At 38.5% G+C, this 15,730-nt stretch overlaps 1 protein-coding gene across 1 annotated transcript in view; it reads right to left on the reverse strand.

The window, feature by feature from the left end:
• Positions 1–14,700, reverse strand: part of LOC121325529 (genetic suppressor element 1-like) — a 253,989-nt gene extending 239,289 nt beyond the window's left edge. The window contains exon 1 of the mRNA XM_041268138.1: positions 11,597–14,700. Within this exon, the coding sequence (XP_041124072.1) occupies positions 11,597–14,038 (2,442 nt within the window). The 5' untranslated portion in view covers positions 14,039–14,700. The remainder of the gene's footprint in view (positions 1–11,596) is intronic.
• Positions 14,701–15,730: the final 1,030 nt, after the last annotated feature.

Consider the following 15,730-nt stretch of genomic DNA (forward strand, 5'->3'; position numbering starts at 1 on the left):
TCATTGTTTCCTTAACTGGAATAGTCACACTATGAGGAAACCTTTCATTTGTAGTCTTGCATCTAACTAGTTTTAAGGTGTGTTTTTTTTTTTTTTTAATTTTAAATATAGTATAAAGTATGAGGCTTACTTTGTATTCTCACAAGCGTTCAATTATACTGACAACATTTTCAAAGTAGTTTCAACAGACAAAAACTAGCAAAAAGCTACTATATAGCTGTTTCTTGTTTCATTGCTCACAGAAAACCTGTTTTTGGCTTATATCAGGAACACTTAAAGGGTTAATTAAGCAACAAAAACACCACCCAGTTTCAGTTTACTAGCTGAAAAGGCTGAGGTCAAGTGGCACCCTTAGATCACATGTTGTCTCAGGGGTCGAAGTGGGATTTTAAACCAGACTTGTTAAGTGTGTGGTCTTAATGCTGAGCAGAGCAGGTGTGAAGTAGTCAGGGCCATTGTTGTTGGAAAAGGCTCACACTTATTGTAAAAAATACAGAAATATTCATACGTTATGGTGTTTAAGTACTAGTCAGGGCCACACCCTTACAATTTATCATAGCAAAATTATAAAACAAAGTGTAGTAAAGCATAGTGAAAATATGAAGCATGGTCAAGTAGAATAAAAACCATGGCAAAACAAGGTAACATCTGGCAAATGTGTACTTTAAGCACATGTATAACTATAAAACATGCAATAGTACTGAATTTAGAAATACTAAAAATAACTTAAATGTCTTCCAACTCTTGAAAAAGACTTCTAGTCAAAGCGTTTGAATTTAAGTTTCTTTAAGGATTTCTTAATATTAACAAATTCTGGAAACTGCTAAATTACTGTTCATATTTGGTATATTTTTTAAAATAGCAAATTTGAGCAAGAGGGCACTTTGCACTGCATTATTCCTTTTCAAAACCATTACATTTACAGGCTATGTTTTTTAAAATATAATTTAAGTTTTTTTGTTATAGAAATTGTATTAAGCAGCCATAAGTGTTCATTTCCCTATGTAACAATTTAATTCAGTTTTACTGTGAATGCAAGGACAAGGTATTTAGGAGGACCCTTCCTGTCTAACTTCCTGTTAGAGTAATTGTGTTGTTGTGTTGGGTTAATTATTTTAAAGGACAGAAAAGAAGGATGTAAAACAAATCTCCCCCACCTCCACCCCCAGCAGAGTTAGGGAACAGCCCTGGGAAAGTTCATGAGCAGAACTTGCAGCTGCCAGAAAAATAGCAAGCTGTGGCCTGTGGGCAAGAAACTGTGACACAAGCTTTCACAAATCAGAGTCAAAGCACAAAGCAGCCACTCAAAATCGACCACACATTTAAACCAATTCCAAGTGGAAAATCCAAGTCAGGGTGAGTAATCTCTCAGAAATGGATAATTCTGTCAAACAAAAAAAGACAACTTATTTTGACCCTTCCATGATGTGCCACAAAGGGTTGTGGTCCCACACAAGTGCCAAGATAACAGGATGCCAGGCTGTCTGGGGAGGCAAAGCAAACTGCTCTTTGAAACGGGATGATGGAATTTTTTTGTTTTGAGGGGAATAACTTTAGCACATTATTTCAATAGTCAGCTGATTTCAAGTAAATTTCAAAATATCAAAACATTCCAAGTAATTGCAATATTGCATCGTACTTCAAATCTAGGGTTTTTTTGTCAGTGTTAGGGTTTAAGATGAATAAATAGGTAGGACAGATAATGAATTAGTGTTTTGCACAATACATTACAAATAAATACAGTTCAATTCGAAAATCATATATTTGTCGTTACTTTTTACTTTAATAATTTTAAAACTATTTCAAGTTTTCTCTGTACTTGCTGTTATTGCCTTCTTTGTGTCAAGCATGTTGCAAACTATTTTTGTTTTGCGGATTATTTTCATTATGTTTTACTGAAACACTTTCAGTTGTGGTCAATAAAAAAATCAGGACTTTTGCATAAAATATGAAAACATTCTTCACTGTGTTTAAAAACTAATCTTACAACAGAAACAGGATTGTCTGTACTGTTAAAGTTGCTGTGTGAAGTATGGCTTTCTTTGGGTTAGACCTATAAGGTGTATTGAGTTGTTTTCACAGACCCCAATTAGCACTAATCATGGGCTACCTAGCCTAAGGTAATATTAGGTAGTCCAAGACCAGTGCTAATCAGGGTTTGTGAAACTAGCCATTTGTCTTAACGTGAACTACATACTAAATACAGTTCATGTAAATTGTATCAGTTCATGTAAATTGCCATCTCATCATCCTGAGAAGATACTACCATGTACTTCACAGCCTGTGCTGATTCCACACCTTCACTGTGGCCCTAGTTCCCAGATGCCTCTCTGTCATTTCAATCCACCTGTCCTTTCACATAGCCGAATATCAACATCAAGTTAGAATGTGATTTTCCAAAGCGGTTGCCATTAAAAAAGCAGATTGTGTGCTCCAAAAGGAAACCAGCACTGTTTTTATACCCTCCCACAAAAACACAGTCAGTTATTCTTAGCGGTCTTCGTACCTTTCCAAGTATGGGAGAGCCAAGTAAATCTTTATGAGCAAGATTGTGCTTTTTGTTTTTTTCTTCCTGTTTAAATATAGTTACATCTCCTTTATCTCATAGAATGTGTGTTGGAGGGTAGGGGATTTATGATACGTGGAATGAAGAATGAATAGAGTGGTTGTTCTCCCTTGCTCAAAGCTGACAGAAAACTCACATTAGGAATTCAACTTAAAGTTGGTAGGGAGAACTTTGAACAGACGTGTGAGAAAGAGAGATAAAAAAAAAGAAATACAATGGAATTTTAAGCTTGCAAACTTCTCTTCCAGACAGTCTTGAACTGTCTTGGTCATTTCACCTGAAGAGTAAAATTGTCCCCACCCCTTCAAGGCTGTCTTTTCTCTCAGTAACCAACCAGCTGCTTCCCCTATTGACTGACATGTTTTGCAGCCAGCATTTCCTCAGAAGACACCTCTAGGAAGTGAAGTGGTAATAATGTTCTAGAAGACAAACCAAACAAACTGAGAACTTTCTTTTATGTAGTGTAGTACCCTATGTCAAATGTATAATATGGTTTTCTTTTAAAACTGCACATTTGAGATCTTCATACTGAATAGAAGTGCACAACAAGTACGATTAATTAAACTATTTTGTTAGCTACTGTATAAACACTTAACATTTGAAGGAAATTATACAAGATATATAAAAATGGGGATCAATTGTCAGTCTGTATGACACAGTATATCTTTACGTTAAATAGTTTGAGGTATTGAATTCAATGTATTACAAGTTTACACTAGAGGTTACCACGTATGAACATACCAAACTAAGGCAAAATAAAGTTTGTATTTCTTGGTGACAAGCCATCTCACATGGTTTTCCTATCCTAAGCTTATGTTACTATATGGTTTTCCTGTATAGAGCTTCTGATTTTGGCAAAGTTTTCATGTCATCCTCTTGTAGCAGCTGTATACAAACAGGGTGTCCTCCATGGTGCTTTTTCTAACAACATGATAGGCCTTACAAAGGTAGGAGTTTGGGGGATATTCACTACACCCAGGGAGGTCTTGAAACTGCTGGGAATAATTGGGTCACTTAGTCAAAGAGATATGGGGAACTTGAAACAACCTATGAATCGCACTATCCCAATGTAGACTTGAAATATCTGGCAGTGATGCGTCAAAACATTAGTTAGGAGAACCGGAGTCAATTCTTCCCAAGACTGATTCACACCCTACTGTTGTAAAGAGTACTACTGCATTCTAGTTTTATTGAACATATTTTCTACTAGTCAAGAAGTGAACTTGTTTTAACCCTTAACCTGTAGGTTTTTTTGTTTTTTTTTCTAAAATTATTATGAATTTATTATGAGTCATTTAGCAAAGTGACTTACAGAGACTTGAGGGAGAACTATGCATCATCAACTGCTGCTGCTGCTGCAGAGTCACTTATAAGAGGAGCTCGGTTTTATGTCTCATCCCCATTAACACCAAGTTTTGCTCTCTGAATATTTCAGAAACCCTGTAGTCACTCTATACTGACAGTGTTTAATAATAAAATAGGAACAAACACTTCACTTCCATTTAAAGACAAAAATGCACTAAAGAGACTAAAACATTGTTAGAGATGTTGGCGTTCACAAAGACCCCTTCCCTTAATCGTTGAAACAATAGAAGTAGTGAAAAGAGCCCCCCTTGTATTTCTCAGAAAAGTGTTGCAGTTGTATGTAACCCTTCCAACTACAATTTAACCCAAAATGCAAGTTAACCATTAACAAAAAAATGTTTTTTTTTTTTTTGACATGTTGGTAAACAGTTAATAAACTAAAAAAAGATCCAAGTAAAATAAAGTGTAATCATACCTTCCACCATTGCTGTTTAGTCCTCCAGTATCTTTATAACCCCTGGGAACCGTACAATTTGTAGCTATGTGGGTAGACAAAATGGTTACGGATGTGTTGGACACAGGGAAGATAAGTAGCATCAGCAGATACATTAGACAATGGTGTCAGCTGTTCTATAGTCCATGTGCCTGACCATCACATGTAAATCAAGATAGAAAAAGTTCTTTGTTCATCCAAATTCCAGTCTCAGTGTAATACAACCTTTATTGTTCTTACTGGAGTCACATTTCATACACTTTGTTAGTCAGCTGATTAGTCAGTAGTTCTAGAGAACAGCGTGAAAAACAATGAAGCAATTTAGACTATTTCTCAAGGCAAATTCTGTATGATTCCAGGAACCAAATGGAAACGAACCAAAAAATGTGAGACTTAGATGAAACAGAGTAATTATATAAAGCTTCTTTGTTAGTATGCAATGTAAGGCCAAATAAAAAAAGAACAATTTTGAGTCTTAGTGGGTTTTGGAGTAACTTCTTACCCCCTAACATATAAAATAAAATTGATTTAGTGTTCATGAAAAAAACAGGATTTCCCCTCTGCAAGTGCACCTTGGTGTCTCTATCACATTCTTTGATCATTTAGCCTTCTGTGCACTTGCCTTTGTTGACATTCTGTTTTGTTTACTCCCCAAAGATAGTTTTCACTGTTGGGAAGCACGCTTAGAAGCAGCATGCCACAGATAACTTTTAACTTAACCACGTTTTTCATCATGGCCTCAATAATCACATACATAAATGAACACAATAAAACTGTATTGGATCATCCACATTTCAGACAGACTCTCACTAAAATGTTCCTATTTAATGACAAATTCAGAAGACACTCTAAAGAGAGAGAAAAAGGAGGCAGGGGACCTGTAGCCCTGTAAACATAGGTCCCCTGGTGGGAATTATGAAAAAGCTTGCTTCATTCTCCCTGTGAAAAGTGTGAGAGAGGAAAAATAAAGGTTGGTTTATTGCCACCACCCTGTCCAGTCATTAAAAGCCTTTTGCTCCATGGTGCCAGAACACTCCACAAGCCAAAACAGGAATAAACCCCTCACGCTGTTAAACTCATTTCAGGGCCTGCATCTCTGACGCGCTGGCCATCTGTAAACAATATGTGTTTCATTTGCACAGAGTACATTCATTCAGCTTTGCTCTGAATTAACAGTCCATCTATAATAAAGCAGAGGGAAACAGGGGCTTGGCCCTCAACCAACACCGAGAAAGAAATGCTGTGTTCAGAGACTGGGAACCTGCATGTAGCAGCCTGTGGCTGCCAAGTCTCCAGCACTGCATGGGAGACTCGTGCATTACATTCACTGGCCCATTGTCTGCTTTCATCCAGTTTGTAGCAAAAGCCTTCCTGCTCCTCCTTTAGTTCAATAGATAATTGCTCAATTCACATTCACACGTAATCAGGAATCCTTAGAGCTACAGAGCCAGCCGGCTGTGGTTTGAGTTGAAAAGGTTAGTGGTGATATAAGGGTGCAGTGGATCTTCATAGGCTTCCCTCTAACCACATGTTGCATGCTTTGGGAACAAATAGAAAGATGCATTGGGTATTGCTGTCTGTTTCTGTTTAGATGCGTAATTATGGCGTCTGATTATAACGTATCTCTAGTTAGACGTTCAGCCTCCATATAAAAAAAATAAATAAAAACCCCGCTGACTATTGTACATACTTTTAGGAGTGTAAAACCACATTAAAGCAACTAAACCATACAGTATTGTGATATGCAGGTCACAATGTATATTACAATACATTGAACTGATTCTTCGGTTACTTTGCACGAGGAGTAAGAATATAGAACTACTTTGTTAAAAGGCAACATTCTAGGGCTCCCGAGTGGTGCATCGGGGGGGCAGGATGCGTCCTATAGCTTGGAGAGCGCTATGTCACTAATGACCATGGATGGGAGTTCCCAGGGGGCGGTGCACAATTGGCCAAGTGCTGCCCAGGCAGGGAAGGGGTTAGGTCGGCTGGGGAGTCCTTGTCTCACTGCTGTCAGATTAGACATGGGGATCGTGTATTCATATCTGTTCTTAATCACATTTATTCATTATCCAAGAACCATTTGGTGGACTGTTATCTGATTGTGTGTTCTTTACTCACAACTTTGTATATGTTTTTCATTGAATGGCATTCTGTTTATATTTAAATAATGCCTTTATTGGACAAACATATAGACATTGAAAAAAATACAAGTACTAGAAGGGCTTCACTGAAACATGTATTATGACAGTACATTTAGCCCAGATCAGTACCTTACTTCAGATTTCTTGGCATGCTTTAGCTGCAACCTTTAATGAACACGCTGACTAGACACCTGTATCCAGCTAGACTGCACAGACGGCAACGCAGATGACAAGACTTTGATAAGGCCTGTGCAGGAATGTGTGAACCAGATGGTTCAGAGGAGAGTTATGTCTCACCTACATGTGAACTGCAGGCCTTGTTCAGCCTTGAGCACCTAATAGGACTGTCAGTTCCTTTTCTAACTCTATCTCTAATACAACTGACCTCCCTGTCAAACGCCTTCACAGCTGGCATTGAAATACCAAGCATTAAAAGAAAATGCTCAACAGTATTTAGGGTCATTGGTTGTCTTTTACAGTCATTCCTAACATAAGGGTAAAATAAATACTATTGGGATACTAATATCAAACCATTACTGTGTTAACCAGCAAATTAACCTTAGTAGGATCGTTAACTGGGCCTTGCATTTTAAATTACTTATATATTATTATTATTATTATTATTATTATTATTATTATTATTATTATTATTATTTATATTATTTTAAAAAAAGATATACATTTTATCATTATATCAATAGGTATAAGTTCACCTGGATACATGTTTTCTGCTGTTTTTTTTTTTTTTTTTTTTTTTTATGATGTCCTTAGTTTTCTCGAAATACTTTTATATTAATTTAATAATAATAATAATAATAATAATAATAATAATAATAATAATAATAATAATAATAATAAAATAAAGCATATATACATAGATAGAGAGAGGTTTCCAGTAGACCAGAAAGCTCATTCCAGTGGGCTTAACATTACTCCTTTCCTTTTATTAGTGGCCTTTGACAGTCACCTCCATTTTCCCATAATGATGAGATATGTTAACCTCCAAATCAGCCACCAGCAACTTCTGTCAGCTCTACCACGTCATCAGACAGCAGTGTTGAACATCTCGGGGCACCTTATACCCACACTAGCCATTACCCCACGGTTATTTTTATTCTGAAAGAAGTCCTACAATTCTGTTTTCAATGCGACAGTCAGTAAAACTCGGTCTAGTACCCCTGCCCCCTTCCCCTTGCAATTCTGGGTAGCTCAGGGATACCTACAGCCCCAGGCTTTGTTCATTAAATAGCATTTCCTTTTTAAAAATTGACACAATTTATTTGATAAAGCAGTGTAAATTGAACATCAAATCCTTGACTCCTGCGTGAAACCATGATTAATGTGGCTAGCACGCTTGAACATCAGCCAACATCTACCCAGAGAAGGAAACCCGGTTCCTTTAGAGAAGGCAGCCACTGTACTTTACTGGCAGAGATGACAGGGTTACTCTCTTCTGGGGGCCCTGCTGTTGCTATGCATAGACAATGACCGATGACCGGTTAAGGAAGAATTTCCGTTTTCCACAGTGACCTCTTGCCCGATGTCCTGGGGACTTCTGGTAAATTATATTTGAGCAAAGAATATATTTACCTATTTTTTTCACTGTGCTTAGTTGTCCGTGACAATGTATTGTGGCATTTAAAGAGAAAGTAGTTAAAAACTACACAAGAACATTTTATTTCACTGTGGCTAACATTTGGCCAAAATTTTCAAACACCAGCAAGAACGGATAATGTGTCAACTTGCACTGGATTTCCTGTCATCTTCTAGTGGTGTCTATTTCAACAACCATGGCATGTTACAGTAAGAAGACTTGGTTAAATGCATTTAATTTACTCCAAAGATCTGCTTTTTAACAAACCTCATCATTCACTGTCTGTGTAATGTTTTGTCCAGTCAGTTGGTGAACATTTCATAAAGACAGCTGCCCTTCTAATTTGTCCAAACCTAACCAACCCTAGCTGAAATTCCACACTTTTTAATTCATCACCAAGGAAGAATAGGCAGATCTTTACTGAAACTGCTATCCACAAACAGATGTTTTTTTTTTTTTTTTTTTTTTTTTGTTACCATTACAATAACTATGCATAATTCGCCATACTTGGCTGTGTTTTTTCCAAAAAGGTTTACCACAGGAAATGTTTTATAAGGGTAGATACATTATGCCAGCTGCATGTGTGTTGGGTTTCTTAATAGGGCAACATGTCACATCTCTTCAAAATGAATATCTAATAAGCAGCACCCATGTGTCACATATCACATTTCATTTTGAGACTGTAGGTGTTATGTGAAACAAACATAAATGCCACTCTAATCATATCAGAAAAAAATTATGAACAAGTCTCTTTCATACTAAAGGCAAGCAATTAACTATACTGTTACCACTATGTCGCTTCAGGCAGCATGTCTTTCTCATTACAATGCTGTATAGCAGTCCATGGTGCACTCAATTAAAGGGTGCCAGAATTTCACAGCTAATGTGCTATAGCAAGAGAAATGCAGTAAAGTTAAAAAAGGGCATGTGACAACTCTTTCAGAATATATTAGAAAAACTGAATTAAAACTACCGGTGAATATCACACTTAATTAGTTATCACAATGCAGAAGTGGTCGTTAACTTATTTAATGCATGTTGCTCTCTCTCTCTCTCTCTCTCTCTCTCTCTCTCTCTCTCTCTCTCTCTCTCTCTGAATAGATCACTTTCAGTAGAAATGAATGTCTAAAGGAAAGCACTTTAAAGAAGTGGGTCTGTTTTTAACTGGTGGAATGCAACACTGTCTCCTGCACAAAATGCTCGACCTCTTTTCAAAAGGCAGGCCACTGTCAGCAATATTTAAATCCTTCTTCATTTTTTTTTTCTCCCGATAACAAATGTTCCAGGAAACAGAGGAAGCAGATGTGTGCCTTATAGTGACACGAAAGCGAGGACAGACCAGCTCTGCAACAGACCAAGTGTCATTGCACGACGGAGCACCTGTTTCCCAGTCCCAGTTACATTTCCAAAACCATGAAGTCATGCAGTTTGCAGTAAGGCCACAGTGACTTCATCTTCAGTGCTTGTTTTGTCCAGCCTGTGAGACACCTTAACTAAGCTGACACATCCCGACAGGTAAAATAAAGTTTATTCAGAATGATTCACCTGAAAAACAGACATTTAGCAGTACCTCCACTCATGCCTAAAGGCTTTAAAAGTTTTCTACCAAGGCTTCACAATGTTTTTTTTCTAGTATAACTCTATTCATCAGTTCCAGACAAATCACAACACAAAAATGTGAATAATATTTATTTCATGCAAACATACAGTGTGAAATATTTTCCTCAAACACACTTATTTAAAGGGTTCACCACCTGGCAAACTGGATGAAGCTGTAGGCAATAACAAATAGTACCAAGGGGTAGTTACACAGGTGAAGGGTGAGGTAGAGGGACGCCAATGCATTAGATTCAAGGTAGGGGTTACTAATCCGTTTATTTTTCTCTGATAGGCAAAGATTGGCTGGCATAATGTGAGTGAAGACAGTCTGTGTTCCGAAAAGTTTTACAAATTCATGAAACTACCTGCAGCTAGTCAAAGGGTGTGAAATTCACCTACAGCACAGGAAGGGAGGAGCTGTACTTGAAATATCTACATAATAAACAAGCAAGGAATGAAAAGATCCTCAGTACTTAGACTTTGATTTATTTCTGCTAAATTATAAATTACAACCTAAAGGCATTTGAAACAGTGAATTATTTCATTGAGTATCCTATACTGTGCATTCCATTGACCATTAACCATGATTATTCATAGATGCACCTTTACTAAAATGTGATTTACCAAGGCTTTCTTTTACTGCAGTATACCAAACTTTGAGAAGCTTTTACCAGATTATACTGCAGCGAACAACAAAGACACAAAGAAACCAGACTTGACTGCAGGCCAATCAGCCCACAGTAATTCCTTCTGATGGCTCACCCAAGGAGTCAGCAGAGATGGCTTCTGACAGCTCTTGTATTCAAAACGCACAGGCTATATACATTTTAAGCAAGAATGGTTTAAAATGTGTTAAAAGTACACCAATTTACAGACAAATACATACTTGTAGTAAGAACAGGAAAGAAAGCACACAAGTTAAAACTAGGACAAGTGACAAATTAATTATATATATATATATATATATATATATATATATATATATATATATAGAGAGAGAGAGAGAGAGAGAGAGAGAGAGAGAGAGAGAGAGAGAGAGAGAGAGAGAGATAGATAGATAGATAGATAGATAGCATCAGCGGTCCTATTTTGTTGCAAACTGTACAGGCACCTGTTAATTACAGTATTAGACACAATCATCAGTATGATACTCAACTATACTGGAATAAATAGTAAAGCTCCTGCGATCAGAGATACTAGGCTACTCTGGATACTGCACAAAAAGGTACTTTCTTTCAGCTTGAGAAAAATGTTACGTTAAACAAAAAGGGTGATTCCATAAATAATTTGGAACTGGTGAAGAGATCGGAAATTGGGCTGAACATAAATATATAGCATGTCAAACTGTGGATTATTTCCCAATTTAACTGTCAGGAAAACACAGCAAAGAATCTACGAGACCATAGTTTATAAAACCAACCTTGCTGGAGCTAAATAGCAAGGTTATAGAAGACATCTGCTGCAGTGTAAACAATGTGTCTTTATTGTATTTTTTTAATTATGTAAACAAAGGTGGTATTTAGAAATGACACAATTTAAACAAATTCCTCTAAAACAGTCCATGCAACTGAGTATTCTCATCAGATTGCATAGTTTAGCCAAATCAAGTCAACTATAACTTTTAATGGAAAGAAAAGCATAACTAGTGTAGCAAAACCTTATCTCATCTGCTACAAGCTGAATTACCACTTGGTACCCTCCATGTTGATTAGCTCTACCTCCATCACAGCACTGGCAGGAAAAGAAGTTTAAAACAACTGTAATTCAATCCTGTTTCTATATCTTTCTATTAAATACATTCTCAGATAGCCCACTTATCAACAGTTTATGCTCTTCATTACAGATATTGGACCCATTAAAATGTTTGTTTCAATTAAATTTTCTAGCAGACTTACCTTGTGTTTCCCAGGAGGAGAGACGCTGTCCAATAGGCAGTTTTGCTTCATGTTTTGGCCAGCCAGTACCACAGCTTTACAATCCACACAAGACCCAATGGTCAATGTTTTCCCATCATCCACCACCAGAGTGTTGCTCACCCGAGGGGCGTACAGAAACACAGGCAGTCGTGCAACTTGCACCGCTTTTAAGCCCAGGCATCTTTTCTTCTCCTGTCTGCAGAAGAAGCACACAAAAGTGTCCACGCCGTACTGCCTAGACCATGGGCTGCTGGTTGGTTGGCTGCCTCGGCCTTCATGCTGAACCCATTGGCCTAACAGGTCGTGGTAACACAGCACACAGGTGGACACCAGGCCAGTGGAATCAGAAGGTTTGGACCTGGGTGCGGGAGGATGGACAGTCAAAAAGGGGAAGAAAGGTTCCCTCTCTCCACACCGGCCCGGTGGGTTCACACTCAGCTGAAACTCCCTTCCTGCTGGTAGCTCTACCCCGCACAGGTAACAAACTGAGGTGTGGCCCATTCTGGGAGACTGGTGGCTCAGGCTGCTTGAGTGGGTTACTGCCCCAGTGACAGCCTGGTGATACCGACTCAAAAAGCTATTAACGGAGGTGATAAGCTCCTCACTTAGACATGCTTTGTAGGTAACCCATATATCCTCTAAAATGCTAAAGCATGTCTGACAGCAGTGTACTTTCCCGTTATTAACAGCTTTGGCATTGGGAGGGCATGGCAGTAGATTTATGAAGGGAAAGTGCATGGTACTCCTTGGATTGCCATTGAAAACCTTGGAACAGGTCACTATAAGATCTCTGCAGCAGTCTTCGCCACACAGGTAGCAAGCTTCACGTGCCGTGGCTTTCTCTAGCTTGTGGTTCATGCTGTCTCTGGGGGCCAAAACTGAAGTGCCAGCGTTCAAGGGGACCACATATAGGCGTTGCAGAACTGGCACATTAGCCAACTCAAAGCCCTGCCACTGCTGCATGAGGGAGGAATGGCAGCAAGCGCATACCAGAGTGCACCCACCTGGGCTGAGAGGCAAGGCCCCTGGGGGCGGGCTGTGGAGCCACAGAAAGGGGAAAAAGGGCTGGTTTGAGATGCTCTCCTGTTTTTGCACGTACACTTTATGCTGGTTATTTTGGGATAGTTTACTTCCACAGATATAGCATGCACACTCCTCTGCAGGGCTGTTACTCAGGGACTTTGCTATTACACTGCCAGTCTCCCTGATCTGCCTGTCGAGCTTTATTACATGCTCCCTGCTGCTTGCGATATCAAGCACATTTTCTTGGTCATTATCGCTGGTTATGTTTATTTCATTGTCTGAGTCAGAACAGCCACCCCCGTGGTTACTATGGCTGCTGTCACTGTGTTTGAACAGGTTGTCAACATTGCCGCGGTCTGAAATGTTCAAGGCGCCTACAGGTGATAACGATGCGGCTGCATCTGCAACATCTGCTGCTTTACGACTTTGCAACGGAACAAGGGGATCCCGAGTACTACAGCTGCTATAGACAGCATGCTGGCGAGAGTCTGGATGCTTGGCATTCTCCTCTGGTAGCCACTGCTTGTTGCGTATAATGATTCCGTTGTCTTGCGCAGGTGTCTCGGCATAAGGGGTGTCATAGGACCGCTGTGGAAGGAATTCCTGTAACTGAGCCAACGATACAGACGATTGAGCTGCGTGATTCATACTTTGCACAGAACGGCCCGGCTGAAGAACATTATCCGATTTCTGTGCGTCCTGGGCGGCGTAACCACTAACAAGGTACCGGGTTCCCATCGGAGAATCATGGCAGCTTTTTATGTCGTTATATTTTGCAAGTCTTTCTTTAGAATTTTTGTTGCTAGTGGGGATTCTGGTGGACTTTTCTTTATGCGTGACTGGTCTGTCAACAAAATCAAGCTCTTGATCGGACATATTCTCGTTATCAGAAAGGGATGAAAATTCCGAATCATGTGCGTCACAATTTTGGCTACTCACGCTCATCCTTCTTTCCAGGTCGTAGGAGATGTTCCATTCCTGGGGAATTCTTCTTGAGTCACACTGATAGGGTCTTTTCAGCCAGTACATTCGCTTTTCTATAGGGGTCCTGGTTCTTTCAAAGGAGTTCCACTGCTCCCCGAGAAAACTTTGACACACGGCGCATACTGTGACACATCCATCTGGGGTCACTTCTTCAGCCCCCGGCGCTGGCTCCTGGTGCTGCAAAAACGGGAAAAATGGAACGTTTTCTCTCTGGTAATTAATTTGAAGTTTCAGTTCTTTTCCAGGCGTAACACCCCCACCACAAACGAAGCAATAAACTATCCCAATGCCATTACGGTCGGATCTGGAACTGTTACCGGGCAAAACGCTCTCTTCCTCAGGCAGAACTGCAGCCATGAGTCGGTGTTTTCTGGAGATCGGTGTAAATTCTTTATCAACTCGGGGGTCGTTCATTCTTTCATTCAAATCGGAGGTGTTTTCCCAGTCTGTGTTTCATTTTAAATATAGTTAATGTGGGTTTACAAAAAAAAAAAAAAAAAAACTGCACAAATGTCCCGCAGCAGTCCTAAGTGATTCCCAATTTAACCCATGTAGCAGCAATCACTGATAGGATTTATCAAGACAACTGCGTTTTCCAGAATAATACAATTCGCAAGTTATGACAGGGAATGTTGTAATATGTTTCTGTTCTTGTCCTCCGGATAGTAGTGTCCAAATTCCATTTATGTTGGAAATATTTGGAATGCGAATCGCAGCTCGCTTCGCCTCCAGCTAACTTTCCCGTGCTCCCCAAACTTTGCCTTCTAACTCACTCACACTGTACGCAGCGCCATCTCCAATTTACTGGATCCATTTCAGGGACCCACAATGCAACTCCCAGCAGCCAGAAACCACGCTGATCATAAAATAAGCAGTCTGACTATCTAGTATCACAATCTTTTCCAATACTTAAAAATCATGGCCAGCTGTTCTGTAGTGGAGGTGTGATACAGAAACCTTTCCCCTCACCTGAGCAACAGGCTTTTTCCAAACGTTTTATTTAAACATTTAAAAAACATAAAATAAATACATCTTTAAGCTAAACAAGTTTAATTACGTTTGAATAATTTTGACCTGTATAATAATAATAATAATAATAATAATAATAATAATAATAATAATAATAATAATAATAATAAACTTAAAAAAAGCACAACTCGTATTCAGTTTTTAGTCGATATCAATTGATATGATAATTTGTAGATACAAAACTATTACTACTTTATTATTATTATTATTATTAGTAGTAGTAGTAAACGGGTAGATAGACATCGCCATATATCCCCGGACTCCACTAGTCTTAATAACGCATTCTAAATTGTGTTAATACCAAATTTCATGAGTTGTCCAAATATATGGAAAATGTAAGGCGTGATATTTCATCTCGAGGCGGTGGGTAATAATAGGCTTTTAAACTGGACTACGTCGTTTGGATAAGATCCTAGTGCACAGTAAATATTTACACATTTAACAGATTTGTTGCTGGTGTTTTGTCAGCATCATTTTCATTCGAGCAGTGGTATTATTAATTAGAAAATGCCCTGTGCTGAAACTAATTGGAAACAACCTGTTAACAGCAACTAGGTCAGTACAGTACTTCCCATTATTAAGTTAGTCACGAAACTCACTTAAACTGCAAACAAAAACACTGAAAACAAAAATACAACGTATTGTTCATACATTGGTAATGGTAACAGAGACAAAAGTACATTTATTTAAATGTTATGTTGAATATGTGTGCTACTTATTTTAAATGAATTGAATTTATAATAATTTGTTCCCAGGGATCTCCAGCATTTCTGACACTTAATCTGTGTAAATACATTTTTAAGCAAAAAATGCATTTGTAAGTTTTTGGGGGTTTTTTTTGCATCCCTTGCAGGAGCTGTTCATCTCACCAGTAACTGTGCACCTTACTGCTTTCCTTTAGTGGTGTAGCCAAAGTAAAGCGGTTTTCTACTTTTCTTTCTCATCTTAAACTGTACATAAAAACATGGAGGTTTATTTATTTAGTGTTTGCAACGCTTGTGTCTTACTGTTGCTTTTCCATTTCCTTGTGAATATAATCAAATCAACTAGGTATTTGATGTCAAAAAAGTAGGTACA

The sequence above is a fragment of the Polyodon spathula genome, chromosome 13 (genome assembly GCF_017654505.1).
Source record: "Polyodon spathula isolate WHYD16114869_AA chromosome 13, ASM1765450v1, whole genome shotgun sequence".
NCBI classification, from domain to species: domain Eukaryota; kingdom Metazoa; phylum Chordata; class Actinopteri; order Acipenseriformes; family Polyodontidae; genus Polyodon; species Polyodon spathula.